The sequence below is a fragment of the Pinus tabuliformis genome, chromosome 1_1 (genome assembly GCF_031772625.1).
Source record: "Pinus tabuliformis cultivar Carrire ecotype Pingquan chromosome 1_1, CPIR1, whole genome shotgun sequence".
Lineage (NCBI taxonomy): Eukaryota > Viridiplantae > Streptophyta > Pinopsida > Pinales > Pinaceae > Pinus > Pinus tabuliformis.
This window is the reverse complement of record NC_142297.1, coordinates 80,534,257-80,561,190: the sequence shown is the minus strand read 5'-3', so window position 1 is coordinate 80,561,190 and position 26,934 is coordinate 80,534,257. Positions and strand designations below refer to the sequence as shown.

The 26,934-nt window shown below is 38.4% G+C and overlaps 1 protein-coding gene across 1 annotated transcript; it reads right to left on the bottom strand.

Moving 5' to 3' along the window:
* Window positions 1-4,918: 4,918 nt before the first annotated feature.
* On the bottom strand, window positions 4,919-9,706 carry LOC149211671 (putative kinase-like protein TMKL1). The gene is made up of 3 exons (XM_089391568.1): window positions 8,918-9,706; window positions 8,199-8,795; window positions 4,919-6,083 (listed from the first exon to the last, which is right to left on the bottom strand). The coding sequence occupies exons 2-3, from the start codon at window positions 8,671-8,673 to the stop codon at window positions 5,431-5,433; spliced, it is 1,128 nt and encodes a 375-aa protein (XP_089247694.1). The 5' UTR covers window positions 8,674-8,795; window positions 8,918-9,706; the 3' UTR covers window positions 4,919-5,430.
* Window positions 9,707-26,934: the final 17,228 nt, after the last annotated feature.

Below are 26,934 nucleotides of genomic sequence, written 5' to 3'. Positions count from 1 at the left end.
GCACATTGGAAAGAAGCATTGCAACACTCTAGGTGGCTTAGCAATAGGTGTTGAATTCTCTTACACTTCAGAAAATGAGCATGAGGAGGTTATGGTTGCTAGAGTGAGAGAATAAAGGTTGACAAGGTCAAATAGTGATCAAAAGAGATGATAAGGATGACATGACCATGTGAAGATAAATCAAATATGGTAGATTCATCCCCTTCACCTTGTCTAATCAACTATAACTCAAGTCTCCACCATGAAGCAAAAGGAAAGAGAAATAGTGAAAAGCAGGTACATGCTTCTGGACTAACAAGAGATCTCAACCTTGAGATAAGCCTACCTGAAGTGAAGCTTGACTATGAGTGTTGGTGAAAGGAAGAGTCTCATATTAAAGGGTTTGAAGGTGCTGCAACTATTGTAAGTGTCATTATATAATGAAATTCTAATGCTTTCACCCATGATATTCCATGTTTTCTTATATGTGATTGCATGTATCTTTGTTTCTATGAGAAGATATTTTGATTTATGTCACTAATGCTAATGTAGGATAATATAGATTGGACACTTTCTGGCTATGTTTGTAGGTGCATGTGATGGGAGATAAGAATAGGATCTTTGGAGAACACTACCAGCCAAGAACAAGCTAGGACCAACCTTCAAGATAAGGTGTATCTTTGTTATTTTCCTTCTTTATTTTGGAAGTGTATGTGCATGAGTTAAAAGGGGTCAGTTGATGGATAGCTACTATCTTTCATAAGCCAATGGGTAGGCCTATGGGATAGCCTCTTTAGAAACATAGACAAAATTTGGGAAAATAATCTATGTCTTTTTCATCATTGGCAAGTACTCTGTATTTGTTTCCTTCATTGATGATTCCTCTCGCAAAACCTAGACTGATTTTATGAAGACTATGGATGAAATGTTATTTAAGTTAAAATGGTTCAAATCCTTCATCGAAAATTAAATAGGGAAAACGATCAAAGTGCGTAAACCTTATAATGGAGGAGAGTAAACCTCTAAGGAATTTAATGATCTTTTCTCTAAGGAGTTTAATGCTCTTTGCAGAAAAATAGAGGTCAAGAGGGAATTGATAGTGCCTTAAAACCTACACAATATAATGGAGTTGCAAAGAGGAAGATTAGACCCATTAATGATAATGCTAAAGCCCATGATCCGTGACATGGATTTGCACATGTAGCTTTGGATAGAAGTGTGTAATACAATAGTTGATTTCTTGAAATGATGTCCTTACAGGATCTTGATGGACAAAACACAAAAAGGCAATGTTTACTAATGAGAAATATGAGGTATCACATTATTGTGTCTTTGCTTGTCCAATTTACTTCATGTTCTTGATGAGAAAAAGACTAAGCTTGAACCCTTAGTATTAAGGGTATTTTTGTTGGGAACATTAAGAAATCCAAAGCTAACTAGATCTACATTCCCACACAAAGGAAGATAGTGGTTAGTAGAGAGGTGAAATTTAATAAGGATGAGCCAATAAAGCCTCCCAAAAAGATTGAGGAATGAGGGATGCATCATGGGAGAGTTTCAATGAGGACACTTTACCTCATAGCTGACTTTAATCTATCTTTTTTCACTTGGACTAGGAGGGGGAACTTGTTGCATAAAATATGTAGTATTGCATTAAAATGTGAGTGGGTGAGTTGACATGGGTGGACATGTGCCCACCTACTTGGCACATGGAGAGCGCTTCACTTGCAAACCTAGTCTAGAGTTTGCTTGTAACTACCCCTCTCTCTTATTTGATAATAAAAAGGTAGAGGGAACTTCACCTACAACAAGGAGGTTTGCTAGTTGTAATAGTAGAGTGAAGAGTAGTTGTGATAGCTAGCAATATTGTTTTTGAGAGCTTGTGAAAATTCAATTTGCTATAATGTAATCTTATTTTCTGAGTAACATGAGAATATAGGATCATTAATGCACATCAATGTGCAAATGTAATTTTCTAAATCTAATAATTTATTTGTTTACCGCTAGTTTAGCATGCATATCATATTTTTTCAGGATCTTGCTTTCACTGTTTAATTGATTTATTACATTGATTAAATTAAATGGTTGACATTGGCGGTGATGGCCTATTTAAAATAACATTGTCTAGACATGCTAGATTTTTTTTGGTTGGAATTCGACCAAATTTATTTATTATTATTATTATTATTATTATTTTTCTCTGCCAAATATTATTTTTGTTGTTTTTAAAGTGGGCTTTTGACTACTTGAAAATCCCTGGGAACCAGATTGTGGAGAGTTTTCAATTCAAACTACTGATTCTAAGAAACGCCTACCAGATTTTAACCTAATTATACCCGAAAATATAACAGAAAACCTTTCAAAAGGTAGCACAAGTAGACTATGACATTTAACATGGTTATATAGTTTCTAGATGTGAGGCATATTCAGTGCTAAGATGGCCGATGTGTTGATTGAATTTATATTATCTGATTTTCATACTTTATTTTATTAGATCTAGTATCTCGGTTCTACTGGAATGATATAATCTTTTGATATGTGATGTCTACACTTTTGAACCTTTTGTAGAACATTTTGGTTTACGCAAATCTGAAAATTTCATATATGTTTTAAAAGTTTTCAAATTCAGTTATAGGGTTGAAGTTCTAAGAGTGCAAATCTCTATCTTGAGATGAAATTAAACAATACTTTCTCCTATAAACTCTAGTCAAACTACTCTTTGGACTATTGGGGAGCTCTCATTAAAGAAAACAAAGAGAAAAAACAACACCACCATTTCTACCAAGATTTGAATTTAAATAACATTGTTTAACCCCTCAAACATAGAATTTACAGATTTGTTCTTTCTTTCCCAACCGGATTGAACATCAAACTTAGAAATTGCATTTACAAGCCCACAATTCTAAATTTCCGCACCATACAATATAAAAAAGATACAAAATATATATAATTAATTTTGAATCACACGTTTTTGACACTTCATAAACAACTTCAGCAACATATTACTAGTATAAATCCATGTTAATTTCAAATCTATAGAGCACCAAAAGGAATCAAACAAACTCTGAAGTGCAAATGTCTCTCACAATTCATAAATTCACAATGTACATACAAACATGCACACATAAGCACTTATGGAACAGAGTAGTCCCTGGGATTTTGTAAGTGAGAGATTGCCCGAGGGTAGAACGATGACAATGAATCATTCATGGCCTAACACTGTGATTTGATTTGAAACAAAGTTCTTTGGAATAGTCCAGGCTCAATCAGTTTTCATTGTTGAGACTGCCCTCAAAATATGAACGGCATGTTAGGACATCCCGTGCTATTATAAAACTCCTCATCTGCAAGCTGCTTATCTCTTTTCCTCAAATATCCATAAATCCTTCAGTTTGGTCATATTATTGCAAAATGATTTTTATTTTTATGCTTCAGTCACCTGCTAAATTATGAAAGCGTTATTTTGGAGAGAGAATTTTACGAGTATCTGCATTCTAGTAGCATGACTACCAAGTGACGTAATTTAGACCTCCTTATTTATTCCAATATGTCATGACTGTAAACGTTCAAAGATCTGTAATTTTTTTTCTTGAAAGTAATGCTTCCACAAGCTTGATGACACTTAAGCCCATGCCCCTGGGAAGAGATTGGAACCCTAGAGACTGACTTGAGAAGCCGCTACCCTCAGCATTGAACGACACCTCAATGGAAACTTCTGTCAATTGTATCAGATGAAATGCATAACGAAAAACAGGTATGCAAGCACTCTATGCACAAGAACAAATATACTGGAAATGAAAATGTGATTCTCTAAAATATAAACTTACAAAGGCATGCCTAGAATCCATGAATTAGATGCATTCATGTTAGATGTTTATTTGTCAGTATGATGGGCGTTAACAGAAACCTGACGAGGAGATTTATTCCTCTTTCTGTTCTCATTCCCGATCTTAGTCCTGTTCCCATCTTGACACTTCATCGGAACAGTACTAATCGATTTTATATGCATAACATATGTGGATGAGGGTTCATATTTCTTATCTCACGAAACCCTCTAGCCTGGTTTTTCACTCTGTTCAGTTTCCCATTTCTCAATCTGGTAACTTCTCTGTGCTGAAATACAAACCAACTCCAAGGTATCCAAGTCTCTTCAAGCAACCTTCCCTTCAACATAGCAAAAGTTTCAGATTCCCACCTTAATGCCTTCTTAACCTGTTTAGCACACCATAATTCAGGTGGAGATTGAGAGGCACAGAAATGTCTAAAATATAGCATTTGAAGCTGTCAGGGCAGAAAATATATTACAAAACCTAATAAACACTGGAATTGCTGATAAGGAAGTAATTTTGTAATTATTGAGGAAGATAATGCTTCCTTGACAGTACCCTCATGCTATGAAACTCTCGGTAGGCAAAACCATCAGCAATATAAACTACAATCCAGCACTGTAAAATGATTGGCATCATTAATCATCTTGGTTGACTAGAAAGTCTATGCATCTCTGCATATGATGTTGCAGGAAACAACTTAACGATACCAGTGTCATATTGGTGTGATAAGAACTAGTGTATTATGGCAACTTTCACATTCTATTGGAAGCCTGAATCACTTTAACAGAATTTTTGCAAGGTTCCAGAATGACCAAAGGAATTGTGCTTCCCATTGCTATATGAAATGAGGACAGTGGGATCTTTGAAAGATTCAGAGGCATACAAAGTGAACGGGCTTCCCATTGTTGTGCATCAATGGACATGATTATCACAGCTCGTTTCCCCAAGATTCAGATAAAAGGGACAAATATACTATTTGTGCTTCACATGCATATTCATTCTGAGATTCACATGATATTTATTTTGAGGTTCAGTTATTTTTGGGACAATCTTAAACTTGTATATAAAATCTGCACTTTACACTTTTAGTTGCACATTTGCAAAACAAATTTACTATGAAGCCACTAAATTTACGAAACTATACCTTTACAGAAAGTTGGAGTTATCATAAAAGAAACAACAAAACTTGGCTTTGTTGAAGGCATTTGTGGAATATAGACCTCTTTCAGAAGGGCATATGTTCCTTCCATATGGAGGAGTAGTTCTAAAGATTAATTTTTCTATATACTAACTTTGAATTTTGGTATAATTTTCTTGTCAATCAACAAGATGTAATATTTCAAGGATTTGCCCATAATCAACAGTATGGATTTCTAAGAAATCACAATCTACATCTATATTCAAATCCTTGAAATATTTTTAAGGCTCCCAAAACTTTTCAAAATAGAAACTTTGGTAGGTGAAAATCCCCAAAGAAAATAATCCTCGGCGATGTTAGATTTACCTCTCAAATAACAGAAATATCCTTCATTTTGCTCCGCTAGCTGAGGCATGGTAGGTTTCAATATAAATTCCAAAAAGTGTGTATAGGGATAAACCAATGCCATTTTGCCTCTCTCCATTACAACACAAATTCTCTGCTGCTTCTATCATCCGAAGTGTAATGTGAAGAAAGAGAATATGTAGGGGACTGAGGAAGAGGGTAAATCTTCTCAAGTTGCCTTATCACCTCTTTGATATCTGGTCTAACAAAGGGAGAAGGTGCACAGCAACCCATTGCAAGCTGAAGAACTCGAAGGAGCCCTTCATCCATCGGGCTTCTCATTCCTCCTCCCAGAATGGAAAGGTCAAAGAGATCTGAAATCCTTTCTTCCAGGACTGCATTCTTCACAACTGTTGGTAGATCAATAATTTGATTGGATGAGTCCCTTTCAATTGGTCTTCTGCCGGTGAGAATTTCAAGTAATATAATACCGAAACTATAAATATCTGTTTTTGTGTTTGCCTTGTTCATCTTGAGCAGTTCAGGTGCTTTATAACCTTGAGAAGCAGAAGCTTCTAGCATCGCCAGTTTTGTACCCGGATTCATAAGTAAGTGAAGACCAAAGTCAGAAAGATGGGCCTCATAATTATCATCTATGAGTATGTTCTTGGACTTGAGATTGCCATGTATGATAGGCGTTTCCAGGCAAGTGTGAAGGTACGCTAGACCCCTTGCAGCACCTAGTGCAATTCTATGCAGTTTAGCCCAACCAGGTGCTTGTCTGTTTGCATCTACATTCGAAAAGAAAGATCAGATTTTTATAGATGTGTATGCTGCATGATAAAATATCGTAGCACAGTGGATAAGAAAATTGCATAAAAAATGGTTTTCAGATCTTTGAGTCACTGAACTCTTTTGCCAGCATCTGCAATATAGTAAAACTAGATTTCTGTAGGTAGTCAAGGTGCACTCGAATCTTACAAAATCAAAGCATCTTACTTTCATAATAAAATAAAACCCTTCCTTTTTTATTTTTCTAGCTCTGTACATCAAACAAGTTACAACTTTGAACATGGATCAAACACATTTGACATGATTAATGCATATGCATCAGTATATTGAATCTTTTCTACTCTTTTTAATCCAATGTCGTAACATGTATATATTTTACATGATGAATGCGTGTGCTTTAAGCGAACTTAGATGAAGCTTAAGAAACTCCCTTTTTCATTTTTTCCCAATCAAGGAGCCGCGTTCTCTGCATATACACTATAGGAAAGAACAGCTTCGTACATGCTGGTATGTTGCATTTCCTAAAATCATCACTACAAGAAATGAATTAAGAAAATCAGTTTGTTTTCTGTTTGTCTAATCCAGTCTGGTCTGTGCATAGAAAATATCCAATTTTCACAGATTGTAATGCTGCATTTTACATGTTAAACAAGGTATATGAATTCATGCACTGAGTTTTGTCTCTGCCTTAATGTCATAAATGGGTAAGTTAATTGTAACGCTGCATTTCACATGACCACTGCACATGCATTGCTGTTGCGTTTTCATCATGGCAGAATTTGATAAACGTGAGCTCAGAGGTATGTCACCTTTTAGATGATAGATGCATATTGATGATGAAAGCTTCTGGAACAGTGTGATCTCGTTGATGTGTCCAGGTGAACACTTCACCCATCTTCAGGGACAGAAAGCTCAGATGATGATGGGTGAAGTGTTCACATGAAACATCAGATACCACAACGGGATCACACATTATAAGCTGTTTAATCGATGTCTCATCTCTAATTCAGGTTCTTTTTCAGGAATGACAAGTAAATTATTGAGATATTCTTACCCCCTTATATATGCCGAAGGGTATGCTGAAATCGATAAGATCAACGATTGTTGAATTGCGTGATGTTTCATTTAGCATATTATAGGTGCTGGATATGATGATCAATGCATATAAATTGATATATTGAATTTTCAATTTCCTTTGATATTCACAGGTGAGGCCTGCTCCATGGAGCCTTTTAGCCACTCACCAGGGTTTTATTTTCCATGAGGTCTGCTCCACGGAGTTTTATTTTCGATGAAGTATACATGGCACAAATTTCAAAGGGGTGGGGATGAGTGTAAATCCTGTGGGATTTTGGCAGAATATTGCATTTTCATGATCAATTTGAATACATTTCCTTATTCAGACCACACCCACATGCATGATATGATTTTCAAGGAATCAGACCAAGTGCCATGAGTTTCCAAGGGATGAGGCCATGAGGCATGAATTTTCCATTGCCTTACACCGTTTACACCTGCACATACTACATGACTTTCAAAGGGCGAGGAAGGTGGCTTGAATTTCAAGGAGATGGGGTCGATGAGGCCAGGTGCAAGTCCCTAGTAATTTTAGGGGAGTGTTGCATTTTCATGATCAATCCACATGCGTGGCCTTATTCAGATCGCACCCACAGCCTACAGGCATCGTATCAGTTTCAAAGGAATGAGACCGGGTGTGAACAAATGATTTCGGCAGACTGCAGCAATTTCATAATCAATTTGAATGCAATGCCTTGTTCAAGCTTTTACCTCTCAATTTTACAAAAATAAAGCTAAGTAGTGTGCTGCATTTTAGAAGATCACTACATATGAATTAGGAGCTCAGTTATCCCCCCTGTGTGTTACAAAATCTATGCTAATGAGAATGCTGCATTTACATGACAGATGCAAATTCCTTTATGTAATTTGTTTCATGATCACTATATATGCATGCTGCATTTATATGACAGATGAAAATTTCTTCATGTAATGGATGTGTTTCATGATCACTATATATGGATTGGTAAATTGGGTTTGAAGAACTCAGTTTTCTTCAATAACATGTAGCAGAGCACTATAGGATGGAAAGCACTTACTATGCAGAAGCTCCGCCAGATTTCCTCTTGGTATATACTCATAAACCAGCAATTTCTCCCCCATAGAACCGGAATAAAAGGCCAGGATAGCAATAAGATGATTGTACCTAATGGACCCCAACTCCTTAATTGTCTCCAGGAACTCGTCAGGCCTCCTGATGCAACTATCCCTGAGAAGCCTCAGTGCTATCATCCCACCATCGGTCAACAGCCTAGCTTTGTAGACGGTCCCATATCTTGATTTCCCCAACACTTCTCCACTGGCATTCAGAATATCATCGATTGTCAGCTGCTCACAACCCTGAAAATATATCAGTTGTTCAACCCCATTACCCAATTCATCTTCAATCTTCTCCTGAACAAAAGAAGTCGATTCATCAGAGACTGCTCTGCTGGACCAGCATAAAGTTATGAGCAATCCCAGAAGGAATACTGCGCTGACAGATCCAATCATGATCAATACAATGGATTCCATTGTCACATATAGCAGTTGATATTAGAGATTTTGACTTCGAGCTTTCCAAGCTTCATGGTCAATTAGATTTCCACATTTCTCACCATGGCTTAGGAGGATTACAAAATTTGCATCACCTCTATCTGCTTACAGTAGAACAGGGCTTATTAGACACATATTTATCACGATTACATGGAAAGTGAGTATAAGCCTCTTACAAATTTTCATTCATCAAGATCAGATCAGGGCTATATCCACTGCTTACCAATTTTTTATCATCAGTGTATCTGATTGCATTAGACTAGAACCATCTTGCCAGTGTTTGTTGAATTTTCTGGCCCTGAAGACATCTGAGACCTTGTAGCATCCAGAATGGTCAGATCAGATGCCTAGAGTTTCAAGGGCAGTCTCCGCAATATGAGGCCCTTGAAGATGAATACAAAATGTTGCCCAATCTTGATTAGATCCTTGTGAGGCTCTTTTGCCGGTAGTTATAGCCAGGAGGCTGAGAATAAAATGGCGAAACTACCCGCTATTGCGCTCAGCGTTTGATCATCCATCTACATCAGTGGGGTCAGGCGTAAAGGGTGCCCTCATGGGGTACACTCATCTCATTGTCTGTTAATTCTGCGGATCTAGTGCCGAGTTTTGCGTAAACAAAATGTGTATATGCGAGTCAAAGGATGTTGGGTAGACAAGAAATGTCACGCAATGACTATTTGGGAATTGAGGCAAGTGGAACAATAAATGGTGGAATGTGGGTGCTTCTCGATAGGTTTCAGACCAAAGCACATATATTCAATGTATATATAATTGGTATATACAGACAGCTGTGGTATCATTGCTGTTAATTAAATCGGAATGCATATTGTCTGGATTGATACCAATTAGAGAGAATAATATTGAATTTGATAGCGAACATTTGTAAGAATGTCCCTGTTCTTCATCGGTCATTTCAGAATATTTATTTATGACCTGGCCATAAAAATAATCAAGCAGCTTAGCACCATTTCGGGAGGAAACATAGGGGGCCTATACAGTTATCTTGGTGGGGACTTCTGGTAGAGGAATCTCAACGTAAGTTAGGTTAGACTATTTGAGGAGTTGCAGGTTCTCGATTGCCCACTACGTTGGTGACTATGCCGAAATATGAGTGTACGATTCTTTATATTCTTATAGAAAAGGAAAAATTAGATTGTTAAAATTTCGGTTCATCATTAATTTTCCTGGTAATAAATTAGTGAGGCTCACTAATCAATTTATTAGTGGGTAAAATGGAAATTTGTTTTCTGTTTTATGAGTTCGTTTTGATAACGAAATATGTTAACCGTTCAAGAACCAGGAACAGAAACATTTTACCAGACTAAAAGCTTGTTCTTTATAGTTAATAATAAGTTATTTAAGTGATGTGATTTTTTTGAATAATGATAATGAGAGAAACAGAAACATTTTACCAGACATTACCAGACAAAAGTTTGTTCTTTATCGTTAGTAATAAGTTATTTAAGTGATGTCATTTTTTGGATAATGATAATGAGAGAATGTGTATTAATGAATAAATTTGTAATCGTAAATAGTAGTATTACTAGTTTGACAATTAAGTTATGATAGATTTTCATTATTAAAAAAATGAAAGAATATTTTGTTTTTTAATAATAAGTTACAATTATAATTAGTATACACATATAATTTTATTATCATATTAAAGTTAAAAATGTTGTTAAAAATTATATGATTTTATTGGAAGTTGCATTAGCAATAACAATAAGGAATCTTGACATTTTTGTAAATATTATTTAAATCACATTTTAATTTTGGAATAAGAACTAAAACTTATTCTAATTGATGAAGAATTAATTTTCCTTAAACTTAAGGAAATAGTCTTCTAATGGGTTAAGAATTAGTTTTCTTTGGAAGGAAATTGTCTTCTAATTGGTTAAAGATTAATCTTCCTTGAAAATAAGAAAACATAATAACTGTTCAAAATCTAAAGACATGTAAGAAGAATGAAAATTTGTGTAATACAAATTATTAATCAGTAAAATAATAATAATGATGAACCAAAATGTAAGTGTGAATAATAATGATAATGATAATTATCTTGAGTATTAATTTATTTATAATAAACTCAAATAAAAATATGTTTAAGTTAGACATTGTAGTGAATTGAGTTGCCGAGATGTTGTACTGAAAAGTTGTTAAGCTAGACAAAAAAAAAACACTATATCTTTTTAATTTAAATATGGAGAGAAGTAGTAATGTAAAATTTTAAAAAATAAAAAATTTAAATTCCAGACATCAATTTAAATTATTAAGAAAATTAGGGAGAGGAATATCAAATTAATATTCAATTCAAGACATTAAACCATGTAAATTAATTAAAAAAAATTATAAAAAGAAATATTGAATTAATTAAAAATTATATATATGTGTATAGATGATTCATATTAGTAACCATGATATTTGAGAATTTCAAGTGTAAATTCATAAATAAATATATAAAAATTTATTATTTACAAAAAACTATCCACATAAAGGGTAGCTAACTCACCAAACTTGGGATGAGTGTCATGGATGATAAATAGAGAGACACACTACCTTCCATCTCGAAGTGTGCATGTTTAACTATACTCCACATTTTTGGAGTCATACGAAGGCGACAAAGGAAACTTGCAGAGCACCTGAGCTTGATCATGCAAAGTCTGGGAAGGGTACACTTGATTCAAATCTTGAACTATAGAGGAAATTTAGAATTCATTATGACAAGGAATGGTAAAAGGAAGACGCATAATGTCGAGAGATGGGTAGCTGAGGAACAATTCGCAAGGTTTGAAGGCGGTTCCATGCAGATAATATACCGACCATGGAAAGCAAAGAGTAGGGATGTTGTTGCTAGTCTAAAAAGGTTGCTCCATTGAACTGTTAAGGAACGAGGGTCTGAATTTTTCATCGGCGAAAACCTTTTCAAGTAGATCAACCCAGCCTCTGCATCAAGTCACAATGTCTTCAACAATTGTAGGTTTGGGCTTGTCGTTATCTTAGTCTAGAACTCTGTTTCATTTTTAGAAAATCTCTTCAATGCTTTGAATTCTATCTTTGGTTTTGTGATTTTCTAGATTTTTGTGCCATCCTGTTGTGCCCTACAACGACCCCCCATTTCATATCATTCTTATTTTTCAAAAAATTAACATATGGAATGGGTCCCTTTTAAAATTTTTGGCATCAATGCTTGCATGTTCAAAAAAGGCCGCATAATCAAATGAGCTTTCATGTATTTAAGCCTTTTTGGGATATTAATGTTTCAAATAATAAATAATCTTTTATTATTGCGATAAAGCGATCGCAAGATCGCATATCGCAACAACATGAGAGATGCATTCAAATGGCATTTTGGTCTCCGCCGATGCGATATCGCTATCGGCGATCGGAAATGTTACATACACACCAAGTAACGGCACATAACTCATGCCCCGACGCGACGCTATATCGGCGATAAGCTATCGGCGATACCTCATGTGAAACCGCTTTATGATTTAAATCCCGACCCGATGCGATATCGCTATCGGCTGTCGGCAAAATTCCACGCACTTCGGTAAGGCACCCGGTTCCTACCCCCGATGCGATGCGATATCGCAATCGGTAACCCCCAAACCATTTTATATGCACCTACCTCTGTTTCCATGCGCTAGCCCGATGCGATATCGCTTATCGGCTGTCGGCACGATCTTTTGGTGATAATTGTGCAGCACCTATTCCTCGAAGCGATGCGATATCGCTCATCGGTGGTCGGCAGTCTTAAAAGCCATCACTTAAAGCTTTAATTTTATATTCATATCCGGTTGACAAAGCGCGAATCCCAAAATGCCGTTAATGCAAGGGATAAGGTAATGCGTGTGTATTTAAAAGATTTTGCCCCTTCGATTAATGAACACCTGCGTTTAACCGCCAGAATATCTGTTGCACGCTTAAGTGAGTCATTCACCCGGATAACGGTGTAATCATCACATTTAATGGGTAGCAGGCCTCAAATCACCATTAATGCATCTGCAATATCCTCTCAGCGATTGGATCCGCAGCCACTTTTGAAAATTAATCTTGGCACGCTTCAAATGATATATCTATCCTGCCGTGAAGCGTCATTGTTATTATGTTGTTACGATTTCTCTTGCAATTGTGTAGGATTCGTCTTTTGAGAGAAGCTTAAGCATGATGGGGAAAAGATCCAAGAGGGCTACGGGCTCCGCTGTTACACCTGTAGCAGGTCAAGCTGCCGCAGATAAGAAAAAAGGCCTCATTTCAGATACTACGTGCACTGGTCTTAACAAGACTACATGGCAGGGCACATATAATTTACTAGAAGCTGAGCAACCAGAAGTTTCAGTGACAGTGGCTACTGCGGACTCACTCAAAAAGTCCGATGCAACTCTTAAAGAGTTGGCTGATTCCTTTCTTCACAGAATAGCGGCCAGAGAGCAAGTCCTTCCCTACACTGATGTAGTGCGATGGGCAATCGAAGAAATTCCAATCATTGACAGAACGTTCCACACAAGAGACGGACGGATTTTCGGGTCTTTTAAGCCAGAGCACCTAAGGCAAATGTATCATTTGCCTGAGCCAGAGAAAATCTACAACAAAGACTTTGTGGAGAAGTTTGCAGCTGAAAATGAAGTACCATCTGAGCCCATTCGGGATTGGAGGCAGAACCCGGCCAAACACAAGCACGAAAGCTCGGGTAAGTACTCCGTCGATTCCTTGGCTTCTCCCTATTGCTATGCGGGAATTATGATGTGTAGGCTATGGGGATTACATGATTCTGCCAATTTCGATATAGAAATGGTTCCCTTGATGGAGGCCGTTGTTAATAGCATAATCATGGATTGGGCCACCATTCTTTCTGATAAGTTGACTATAGCTGTTCGGGATTTTAGAGCTAAATCTGTAGTCACCGAAAGGAAAATCCCCCCATTTTATTATAGCGCCTACATTATGGACACATTGTGTTTTAACTCTGAGTTTCCCATCCTCGGTTGGAGATGGACCACCCAAGACCCTTCGCCCATTCATTTGTATCATCGGAAATTGTGGAAGTCCTCTTACAAGGACCATTTGTATCAAATTTGCAATGGTTTTATGGTTCCCATTCATTATTCCATCTTTGATCGGCCTATTCCCAAAATTTCCTATCTCGCTTCCTTCGACTTACCAGTTGTAGCAGGTTGGTTTGGAGAAGAGCATTTTACCTATATTAGGGTTTATGGGAGCCAAGCCAGACCGCATGTTCTCCTTCTATATGTTCCAGACAAATTGTTAGCCCGAGAGATATCCTACCAAATTATGGCCGAGAGTGTAACCCAAACACTCAAGAAAGAGAAGAAGAGGGGCTGGCCCCCTTTTCCCTTGAGGATGGGTGTTTTTACTCTGCATAATCTTCAGCATGCAGAAAAGGAGGCTATAAAGATGCAAGCTTTATCCCTGCCCACTATGCCAGCCAGACTCTATGATCCTAAGAAGACTGCTTTCATTGCCCTAGAACAGGCCAAACTGACTAAGATTGACCATCAAGAGGATGAGTTTGATGACCTGTTCGTAGCTGCCGATTCAATAAGCCAAACCAAGCAGCTTGCCAAGATGAGATACAATGATGAGAATTTAACTGAGTTCAATAAACTTAGAGAGCAGAGGTTGCAAACTCTGCCTCTAGATTTATTGTCATTAACCTCAGCGTCCTCCTCAAGCGAGCCCGGTCAGAAACAGACAAGCCAACCTCCTGTTATAAATAAAGAACAAAAGAAACAACAGGAGGAAAGGCAAGAGAAGCAGCAGGCAGAGAAGCAGAGAAAGGAGCAAATGGATAAGCAACAGAAAGAGCAGAAGGAACAAGAACAGAGAAAGCAGAAGCAGATGGAGGAACAGCGGAAGAAGGAAGAAGAAGAAAAACAAAGGAAAGAACTGGCAGATAGGCAGAAAAAGGAATTAGCGGATAAGCAAAGAAGAGAGCAAGAAGAGAAACAGAGAAAGGAGTTAGAAGAACAGCAGCAGAAAGAGTTGGAGGAGCAAAAGAGGTTGGAACAAGAAAAGGAGAAGAGTAAATCCCAGACCTCCATAGATCCTGAATTGCTTAAACAATGGAACCAATTCGATTCCATTATCAGTGGAAAGGAGGGCTCCAAAGACACAGGCACATCTAAGACGAGCGATGCACCAGATACCACTTCTTCTCAGGTTCTAAGTGGAACCAGCGGCCCACCCATTTCAAAGGATGTCGAGGTAATTACTATAGACCCTTCTGATCAAATTGTCCTCCAGGTGGAAGATATTCCTCCCCTGGATGTTTTCTACAGCCCTAGGCACAAAGCAGTTGTTAAGCGCTCAAGGAAGAGACGAAGGCTTGATCAACCTTCCATCTTTCCTGAGCAGACAGTCACGGGGAATGTAGTCTGGAAGGGGGAATTGGACCCCTCCGATGATCTAACCAAGCTATCGCAGTATGCGGGAGCTTATTCTGCAGCAACTATTGATAAAGCATCAGAGGTAAGTCTTTTGTTAAAATCTAAGGACCAGGAAATTTGTGCATTGCAAGCAGAAGTAGCCGAGGCGCGAAACAAGGCAGTACAGGTAGAAGAGCAGTTGCTGGCACAACAGCAAGCAAACAATGTATTAACCCAGCAACTGCAAACTGAAAAACAGAGGATTGATCAGAACGCAATCCAAAAGCAGAAAGAATTAACAGAGGCATTGGCACAATTGAGAGCAGCAAACGAGCTAATGACGAAGTCAAAGGATGAGCAAATCGCTCAACTGTTAGCACAGCTCGAAGATATCAAAGGCACCAAGAAAGTCGAAGATTTCAGAGCAGAGGCAGCTCAAATAAATAGTGCATTAATCTCTCAGGTTAGACTCTTGTGCCAACAACTAACTGAGGCTGAGCCATTATGTGAAGTATCTACAGCAGTATGTCAGCAAATTGAAAAAGCCAGAAATGAGCTAGATCAGACCGAAGAAACCATAGCCTCATATCTTGATTGGCAAGATACTGATGTGGGGAAAGAAGCAAACTTGCCTAGGATCTATGAGCCATTCAAGGACATACTCTTCACGGAATGGAACACTCAGATGATGAAAGCGGAAAGGGCAGCTTCAAGGTGTAAAATGATTGCCAACAATATGATTGATTTAGTCAACAATACACTCTATTGGGCCAACATGATCTCTCAGTGCACACCTGGAAGCATAACCACGGCGAACATGATTGAACAAACAAGTTATCATGGACTGGAGGAAAAGAGAAAGTTAATCGCTGGAGTAAATACTTTAACCTTCGACGCATATTGGCTCTTTCTAATCAAGCCGCACACTCAAAGGTCGGCTCTTAAGTGTTTAACAGATGCTCTCAAGTGCCTAATCCCCGACATTCAAGATGCCACATATGATGCCCAACTCACGTCGCGTCTCAACACTCCACCGGAAGTAGAGCCAATGCTGGCGATATGTCAGTTGAGGTTTAAAGGCAAAGAGCCCACCGAATGAAGCATTGCTACCAACTGCCAGATCACCAAAAAAGATGGAAAATATTTATTGATGCCAATTTTATAGCTGTTCAGTTTTTTCTTAGATATTTAGATTAGACTAGTATTTATAGACCCTTTCATTGTTTTGGAAAGGGTCGTAAAATTTTGTAATAGACTTAAAGGCTGAAGTTTGCACTACTGTGCTTCAGCCTATATTCTTTTGTGAAACTCGACCGATAGTCCTTAATTTGACGAGAAGGCTGTTTTATGCATTTGCGCACTATTGTCTTTTGTTTGGAATGCTTTCTGGTTTGAAGAAAGGACTGCGACATAGCGATTTATATAATGGATTGTTGAGCAGCTTACATGGTACTTTTATCTGCATCTGTCCTCTTTCCTTTCATATGAATTGCTGTGTTATTATTTTTTCTATTGTTGAATACATGTATGCGCTGTAACAGCAAATCTTCATTTCATTCCACTATTGGATGTTTTGCGATATGCCTTTCTTTTAATCATGCATGTACCAATGATATGAATGACAATGTGTAGTAATTCGCTATTATCGCTCTGCATAACTAATTATGCAGAGCAATCTTAAATGGTTTAAACGTCTATACTTTAGTGTCAGAGTCATCTATATGCCTGCCTTAAAGTACAGATTATCAAACGCTACGCTTTGAAAGATTGATAAGTCCCGGGATTAGATTATATTTAATATATATTTCGCTGATAGTTTTAGTTGTTCACTTATCACTATCATACCTCATAAGTTACTCATCCATCCCACTTTTATCCATTATTGGGAAACTGGTCCCATTATTCCCAGTCGGAGCCACTATTCCAAACGGAAAAGGAGCTGTACTAAGGTCCGGACCGGGTGGTTTCCCCTTTGTTGTGGCAGCGATTTTCGAGGCCTCAACAAAATTGGTGCTAGAAGGAGGGCCTCAACTGTGAATGGCACATAAGTCCAAACCTATAAGCCATTCCAAGAGTACTTCGCCCTCCGAATCCCCTTGATCTTCCCATTTGTATACTGGTTCACCGGTATCCAAACAAGAAGAAGAAGAATCAACTACCACTGCTCAAACCCATCATACCACAGAACAATTAAGTCTTGAATCACCTGAAGTTCAGTCTCTAATCCATAAACTTCAGAGCTTCTCGATTTCACCACAGAAATATGAGGTATCACAAAGCAATGCGACTTCGCAGTTCAACCTCACTCACCCTCTCACCAGACTTCAGAGCGAAAAACTCGGTATTGAACCCACTGAGTTTCCTCTACCCAAAAGGAAAAGGGCAAAGAAAATTACTGAAGGGTCTGATAGTGAAGAGCTTTCATCCACGTCCTCCATTGCATTTTCTCCTCTGCGAGGTCAACCATCCACTCCCCCATTACAAATTGTTGTTCACCAGGGATCAGAAGCCTCAATATCCCAACACACTCACTCCTCATCTTTAATCCCTTCCCATACATCCGGAATCCCAGCAGTGGTCTCAACCACTGTTGCTATCATAATGGCAGATCCATGGACTAGGCCAGGAGCAGTCAATATGCCTGCACCCTTGCATGATCTACCCGATTATCCCGAAAAATGGCTGCCTAAATTCAATCCAGATGATGGGACCCAGGCTGAAGAACACATCAACAACTTTATGTTAGCAGTTAACCTAAAAGGAGTGACAGAGCAAGATGTTGTTGTAAGACTCTTCCCTTACACTTTACAAGGATCAGCAGGATCCTGGTATTTTTCCTTACCTTCTGGTTCAATTACCAGTTGGAACACATGCCAAGAGCAGTTTCTCACCAAATATGGAGATGATAGGTCCCTAGCAACTTTAATAAACGACCTCTCCAATTTGAGAATAGAGCACAGGTAACCAATAAAAGAGTTTAATGCCAGATTTAATAAACTACTGAATAAAATCCCTACCGCTTCTAAACCAAGTGAACAAATCCGAAGCGAATGGTATATCACTGCCCTACCTGCCAACATAGCCATTTTTGTAGACAGGGCTGGGAAACCTACCTTAGCTGAAAACATGAGAGAGGCACTTGCTGTTGAAAAGCGCATCAATGCTCTAGAAAAGAAAGCTGCTCTGGAGGATAGAAAAGCTAAAAAAGTCTCGTTTAAAGAAGATTCCAAGAAGAAAACCCCGAAGGACCCGTATGACATGGAAGGTTTACAAAAGGTCCTTAAAACAATGTCTAACGAAATGGTTGAGATAAAGAAGCAGGTGGCCGAAACTTCAAACAAAAGACCATTTAGAACTTTTAAGAAAACCGAATCAAAGCCGCCCAATGTTATATCTAACGTTGATTCAGACCAAGAAGAAGAGGAAGAGGAAACATCTTCACAGACGGATGATGAAGAAGAAGTAGCTGAATGCCATGGAATGTGGGATTTTATACTCCCAAACTCCGATATCGAGAATGAAGAAGAAGCCTTTCCGGTTACTACAAGAAGTAAAAGCACTCCTGAACCCGCCCAGGCAACTTCAAAGAAGAGGAGCGCAGGCGCTACTACAGCAAAGGAAAGAGTTCCCCCAAAGAAGTCACCTGTAGTAGTTCCCCAAAACCGGCCTTCAACTTCTAGTTCTCCTTCAACATCCAAGACTCTAGTGGTATCCGATTCAATGGAATATAACATTGTTGATGACATGAAGAAAACCAAGGCAAATATAACCATGTTTGAACTTAGCAAACTAAAGCATCAACAAAAGTTACTTCTCAAAGAATTAAATGCTGTCTCCTCTACTCCCCTTCCCAGTGCAAGAGCTGCCAACGATTCAGGCCAGCCTCCTGCAGGTATGGTTGAAATTACCGATTCAGTCTTAATCGGAGATAAATCAAATTCTCACACTCCACCCTTCCTGCTGACTTATGAGATTTATAATAGAAACCTGCACAACTGTTTAATTGATTCAGGGGCCTCATCTAATATAATGCCAGCTTCAGTTTGCTCTAAGCTGAACATTGAACCCCAGAAGTCTGCTATTCATATTGTGCAGTTGGATAGGACTAAGGTGCAGGTTGTGGGAGAAATTAATTCTGTAACCATCAGGTTGTCAGCCGACCCCAGAATTGTTCAGAGGATTGACATATTAATTGCCAACATACCTGAATTTTATGGTTTGATTTTAAGCAGAGATTGGTCCGAAAAACTACATGGGTATATTTCCACAGATTGGTCACATATGTGGCTTCCCTACAAGGGAAAGCCGAATCAAATAAGGATCGATCGGGAGAAGCATATGACCCACACAGTTACTGAATTTGAGCAAGAAAACCAACCTGTGGCATTCAACAACAATATTTTGGGGAACTATTCATCCGAATCATTCTTTGGCAACTTTGTCGCCCAACCATCTCCTTTTTCAGTCAATCATTTTACATCTCAAATTGAAAATTTTTCACAAACAGATAAGTCCAGATGTTTTAATGATGCTGAGAAACATATAGATATTTTTGATAATACTCCTTTATTTTGGTCTTTATATTTTGATGGCTCTAAGTCCAGCGAAGGTTCAGTAGTAGGTTGCATTTTGGTTAGCCCGCAAGGAGAAAAGACAATGCTGTCTTGTAGGTTAGAATTTGAGTGTACTAATAACACAGCCGAATACGAAGCTTTAGTCCAGGGTTTATATAAAGCAATCGGTCTTGAAGTACAATATCTAAAAGTGTTTGGCGATTCGGAAATAATTGTCAAACAGGTGAGAAATGCAATTCATTGTCTTTCAAGTCACCTCAAGCATTATCAATCGCTAGTACAGGATCTTACCTCACACTTTTTAGCCTTCAACATTTCTTCTATTCCTAGGTCACAAAATTCAGTAGCTGACCTACTAGCCAATGTAGCTTCTAAGCTTCTACCTTCTGAAGATTATAGCCTTGATAGATTTTCTGTAGAATTACTTTTTAGACCTTCGATTCCTGACAATGTCACTAATTGGAGAGTATTTAACCATGACGAAGATATCTTGCAGTTTCTAACTTCGGAAAAATCCTATGACAATCAAGTCATTGAGGAAGATGATCATGATTTACAGATGAAACAAGCGCCTCAAGAAAATTCAATTCCCAAACCCGTGGTGAAGCTTGAAGACCTTTATGATATCAAAGACAGGTTTAAACCTGTAATTAATGCAAAGCTTCAAAGTTCCACCCTTAGGTTTGAATTAATAAATCTAGGCACTGACGATGCTCCTCAAAACATCAACTTAGGAATAGGACTCTCCCAAGAAGAAAAGGAAGCGTTTATTAAACTATTGAGAAAAAACAAACAGGTCTTTGCTTGGAAATATGATGACCTAAAGACATATGATACATCTATTATCCAGCATACCATCCCTATGCTTCCTGATCAGAAACCAATTCAGCAAAAGTTAAGAAAAATACATCCAAATTTGGAGACCCAGATAAAGTCGGAGCTTAATAAGCTTTTGAAAGCCAAAATTATCTTTCCGGTCTGACATTCAAATTGGGTCTCTAATATGGTGCCAGTCAGAAAGAAGAATGGCGACATTCAAATCTGTATTGATTTCAAAAACCTGAATAAAGCAAGCTTGAAAGATAATTTCCCGTTACCTACTATGGAGCAAATTCTTCAATCAGTAGCAGGTTCTGAATTGATGTCCTTTCTTGATGGATTCTCCGGATACAACCAAGTTTTGGTTCATCCTGATGACCAACTTAAAACCACATTCAGAACAAAATGGGGAACTTATGCATATCAGAAAATGCCTTTTGGACTCATAAATGCAGGAGCGACATTCCAGAGAGCCATGGATATAGCCTTCAAAGGGTTGATTAATCGATCAGTAGTCGTCTATCTAGACGATATTACTGTATATTCTAAAAAGAGATATAATCATTTGCATGACTTAAATCAAATCTTTCAGCGATGCAAAAGATATGGTATTTCTTTAAACCCAAAGAAGTCTTTCTTTGCTCTTGACCAAGGAAAGCTCTTAGGCTTTATAGTGTCCAAAGATGGCATTTATATTGATCCTAATCGGATTAAGGAAATTTCTGAAATCCCTTTCCCACACAATAAAAAATCAATGCAGTCATTTTTGGGTCAGATTAATTTTGTCAAACGATTTGTTCCAGATTTCTCTCAAATTGTATTACCACTTCAGACAATGATCAAGAAGAATTCAGTCTTCAAGTGGGGATCAGAAGAAAAGCAAGCTTTTGATGTTATCAAGCAATCAATAATCAATGCCCCAGCCTTGAATACTCCCAATTTTTCTAATCAGTTTACATTGTATACCGTTGCGTCCGATGTATCCTATGCTGCAGTTCTCACGCAGCCAAATGCTCACAACTTGGAAGCACCCATTTCATTTTTTAGCTCAAATCTTCAGGGTGCCGAACTAAATTATTCCGATGTGGAGAAACAAGCCTTTGCTGGGTTCAAAGCAGTTAAACATTACAGGCCCTTTCTTTTGAAAACTCACACGAAAGTTATAGTCCCTTTCCCAGCGGTAAGGCAACTATTAATTCAAAAAGAACTAGGTGAAAGAAGGGCCAATTGGGTCACAGCGCTTCAAGAATATGACCTAGAAATAAAGCCAGCAAAGATTGTTAGGGGCCAAGGTTTTTGCAGGATATTGGCAGGAGCATCAAACACTCCTGAATCAAGCGACATGGATCAGACTCAATCAATCAATCAGATAAGTGTCACTGATTCTCAATCTCAATATGCAGATTTAATATTTTATTTGAAGAATGGTTATGCTCCTCCAAATTTATCTTACAAAAATAAAAGGGCCATTAGGTTAAAAGCGAAGAATTTCACTCTCATTGATGATGTGCTTTTTAGACAAAATTATGATTCTATCCTGTTAAGATGTCTTGAGAAACCTGAAGCTCAAAAGGTTTTACAGGAGCTACATGATGGGCCAGCGGGAGGACATTTTGGAGCAGACACAACAGCCCACAAAGTTATTCATGCTGGATATTATTGGCCTACACTGTTTAGAGATGCTCATGAATACGTAAGAAAATGCTTCAATTGCCAAACCACTAGTGGAAGACAACGGAAATCAGCTTTCCCTCTGCAACCTGTCAACATTGAACAGCCATTTGAACAATGGGGATTAGATATCATTGGAGAGATTACTCCACCATCTTCCAAACAACATAGGTATATCCTCACTGCTATTGATTATTTTACCAAATGGGTAGAGGCTATTCCTTTGAAGGCAGCAAATTCAGAGGCAATCATTGAGTTCATAGACCAATTCATCATTACCAGGTTTGGTGTCCCAAACGCTCTCGTTTTTGATAATGCTTCCTATTTCTCAGGAAATGCTATATATGATTTCGCTATGAAGAGAGGGTTTAAACTGAAATATTCTGCTAATTATTATCCCTAGGGAAATGGTTTAGCAGAATCTACTAATAAGAATCTCATCAAAATTATTAAGCGAACTGTTGAACATAATCATAGAAACTGGCACAAATCTCTAGTGTTTGCATTATGGGCTGATAGGGTTACACAAAAGGCTTCTATAGGTTCCTCCCCATTTAATCTAGTATATGGAAAAGAAGCAGTATTGCCTACCAATCTTGTTCTACCCTCTTTAGCCCTAGTACAGTACATCGAAGAGACTCCTTCTTCCTCTGTTCAACTTAGACATGACCAAATTCTCAAATTAGAAGAAGAAAGGGAGAAAGCCAGAATCACCCACGCCAAACATCAACAAATGATCAAAGCATCCTTTGACTTAACATCATCCGGTTCCAAACACTTTCAAGTTGGTGACTTAGTTCTCAAATGGGACAAGGCCCATGAAGAAAAAGGTAAGCATACCAAATTTCAGAAAATGTGGCTTGGACCATTTCAGATCTGTGACAAGATAGGCCATTCAACCTTTATATTGCAAGATTTATCAGGGTTGAGAGATTCTCTCCCTGTTAATGGCCTGATCTTGAAGAAATTCTTTAATTGAGAAGGAAATCCCTTCTCCTCTTTGTAGATTTGTGTAGTTTGTAGGATCGATAGGAAATAAAACTGTAGAGTATCTCCATTGACCTTTGGCTTGGTTTGAAAAAGCTGTCTCACAAAATAATACAAATATTTGCTTTTAGATAGTAGAACCCTCAACCAAAAGGAATAATTTCTAGGGAACTAGATATCTGTTTGTCCTGAAATCACCACCTAACGTTTTGAAGACTCTTCTCGAAAGGTAAAAGTTCTGTAAATCATTCTCGGTTTTCAAAAAATGGTCTCAAAAAGTTATCCATTTTAAGATAAAAACTAACCCATTTTCAGCATCTTCAACTCTTCACCTGTCATCCATTTGCTCTTAAGGAGAAAATTGTTCACCCCATTCACTAAAGTTTATGGTTACTCAGAGTGTAATTCTAAAATATAGAAGATTAAAGATAAGAGGTCTTATTACAAGCCTGCTTACCATGTTCATAGGTAAGTAGTTTGACTGACATTACCAATACTGCCTATCATAACAGGGTAATGGCTTGAAATTTCAAGACAAGAGGTCTCATCACGAGCCGGCTTGTTCAGTTAAATTATTACCAGTGAATGGCATTGTCAATAGCTGGCCACCAAACCAGGACAATGGATTTTTATCTTATCAATGACAAAGAAGAAAAACAGATAAAAAAATAAAATATGGGAACATATTTTAGTTTCATTCTGTTAACTACAATCTTATGTGAATGGAAAAGTGAATAATACTATGGTTAAAAGGTATCCCTGTCGAGACTATAAACGTTTGCTGGCAACAGAGGCTCTACCTATGACAGAGGGGTTAATTATAAAAGCTGATTTGGGAAAGTTTTTGTTTTATCATTATAAACCAATAAAGGCCTATTTTAAAACTTAGAATGTATTTATTTTTCTTGAAACCAAAAGGAAAGAAGTTAACAGAATTCACTTGGTTCAGAACGCATGAATATCTAGTTAAATTAGAAGTTTTCCCTTCTGATTGAGTTTCTATTTTCAAAAAAGCTTAAGTGTTTGTTTTAGTTTTAGAGATAACTGGTTCTTCCAGCGAATCGCCAATTGTTGTGCCCTACAACAACCCCCCATTTCATATCATTCTTATTTTTCAAAAAATTAACATATGGAATGGGTCCCTTTTAAAATTTTGGCATCAATGCTTGCATGTTCAAAAAAGGCCGCATAATCAAATGAGCTTTCATGTATTTAAGCCTTTTTGGGATATTAATGTTTCAAATAATAAATAATCTTTTATTATTGCGATAAAGCGATCGCAAGATCGCATATCGCAACAACATGAGAGATGCATTCAAATGGCATTTTGGTCTCCGCCGATGCGATATCGCTATCGGCGATCGGCAATGTTACATACACACCAAGTAACGGCACATAACTCATGCCCCGACGCGACGCTATATCGGCGATAAGCTATCGGCGATACCTCATGTGAAACCGCTTTATGATTTAAATCCTGACCCGATGCGATATCGCTATCGGCCGTCGGCAGAATTCCACGCACTTCGGTAAGGCACCCGGTTCCTACCCCCGATGCGATGCGATATCGCAATCGGTAACCCCCAAACCATTTTATATGCACCTACCTCTGTTTCCATGCGCTAGCCCGATGCGATATCGCTTATCGGCTGTCGGCACGATCTTTTGGTGATAATTGTGCAGCACCTATTCCTCGAAGCGATGCGATATCGCTCATCGGTGGTCGGCAGTCTTAAAAGCCATCACTTAAAGATTTAATTTTATATTCATATCCGGTTGACAAAGCGCGAATCCCAAAATGCCGTTAATGCAAGGGATAAGGTAATGCATGTGTATTTAAAAGATTTTGCCCCTTCGATTAATGAACACCTGCGTTTAACCGCCAGAATATCTGTTGCACGCTTAAGTGAGTCATTCACCCGGATAACGGTGTAATCATCACATTTAATGGGTAGCAGGCCTCAAATCACCATTAATGCATCTGCAATATCCTCTCAGCGATTGGATCCGCAGCCACTTTTGAAAATTAATCTTGGCACGCTTCAAATGATATATCTATCCCGCCGTGAAGCGTCATTGTTATTATGTTGTTACGATTTCTCTTGCAATTGTGTAGGATTCGTCTTTTGAGAGAAGCTTAAGCATGATGGGGAAAAGATCCAAGAGGGCTACGGGCTCTGCTGTTACACCTGTAGCAGGTCAAGCTGCCACAGATAAGAAAAAAGGCCTCATTTCAGATACTACGTGCACTGGTCTTAACAAGACTACATGGCAGGGCACATATAATTTACTAGAAGCTGAGCAACCAGAAGTTTCAGTGACAGTGGCTACTGCGGACTCACTCAAAAAGTCCGATGCAACTCTTAAAGAGTTGGCTGATTCCTTTCTTCACAGAATAGCGGCCAGAGAGCAAGTCCTTCCCTACACTGATGTAGTGCGATGGGCAATCGAAGAAATTCCAATCATTGACAGAACGTTCCACACAAGAGACGGACGGATTTTCGGGTCTTTTAAGCTAGAGCACCTAAGGCAAATGTATCATTTGCCTGAGCCAGATAAAATCTACAACAAAGACTTTGTGGAGAAGTTTGCAGCTGAAAATGAAGTACCATCCGAGCCCATTCGGGATTGGAGGTAGAACTCGGCCAAACACAAGCACGAAAGCTCGGGTAAGTACTCCGTCGATTCCTTGGCTTCTCCCTATTGCTATGCGGGAATTATGATGTGTAGGCTATGGGGATTACATGATTATGCCAATTTCGATATAGAAATGGTTCCCCTGATGGAGGCCGCTGTTAATAGCATAATCATGGATTGGGCCACCATTCTTTCTGATAAGTTGACTATAGCTGTTCGGGATTTTAGAGCTAAATCTGTAGTCACCGAAAGGAAAATCCCCCCATTTTATTATAGCGCCTACATTATGGACACATTGTGTTTTAACTCTGAGTTTCCCATCCTCGGTTGGAGATGGACCACCCAAGACCCTTCGCCCATTCATTTGTATCATCGGAAATTGTGGAAGTCCTCTTACAAGGACCATTTGTATCAAATTTGCAATGGTTTTATGGTTCCCATTCATTATTCCATCTTTGATCGGCCTATTCCCAAAATTTCCTATCTCGCTTCCTTCGACTTACCAGCTGTAGCAGGTTGGTTTGGAGAAGAGCATTTTACCTATATTAGGGTTTATGGGAGCCAAGCCAGACCGCATGTTCTCCCTCTATATGTTCCAGACAAACTGTTAGCCCGAGAGATATCCTACCAAATTATGGCCAAGAGTGTAACCCAAACAATCAAGAAAGAGAAGAAGAGGGGCTGGCCCCCTTTTCCCTTGAGGATGGGTGTTTTTACTCTGCATAATCTTCAGCATGCAGAAAAGGAGGCTATAAAGATGCAAGCTTTATCCCTGCCCACTATGCCAGCCAGACTCTATGATCCTAAGAAGACTGCTTTCATTGCCCTAGAACAGGCCAAACTGACTAAGATTGACCATCAAGAGGATGAGTTTGATGACCTGTTCGTAGCTGCTGATTCAATAAGCCAAACCAAGCAGCTTGCCAAGATGAGATACAATGATGAGAATTTAACTGAGTTCAATAAACTTAGAGAGCAGAGGTTGCAAACTCTGCCTCTAGATTTATTGTCATTAACCTCAGCGTCCTCCTCAAGCGAGCCCGGTCAGAAACAGACAAGCCAACCTCCTGTTATAAATAAAGAACAAAAGAAACAACAGGAGGAAAGGCAAGAGAAGCAGCAGGCAGAGAAGCAGAGAAAGGAGCAAATGGATAAGCAGCAGAAAG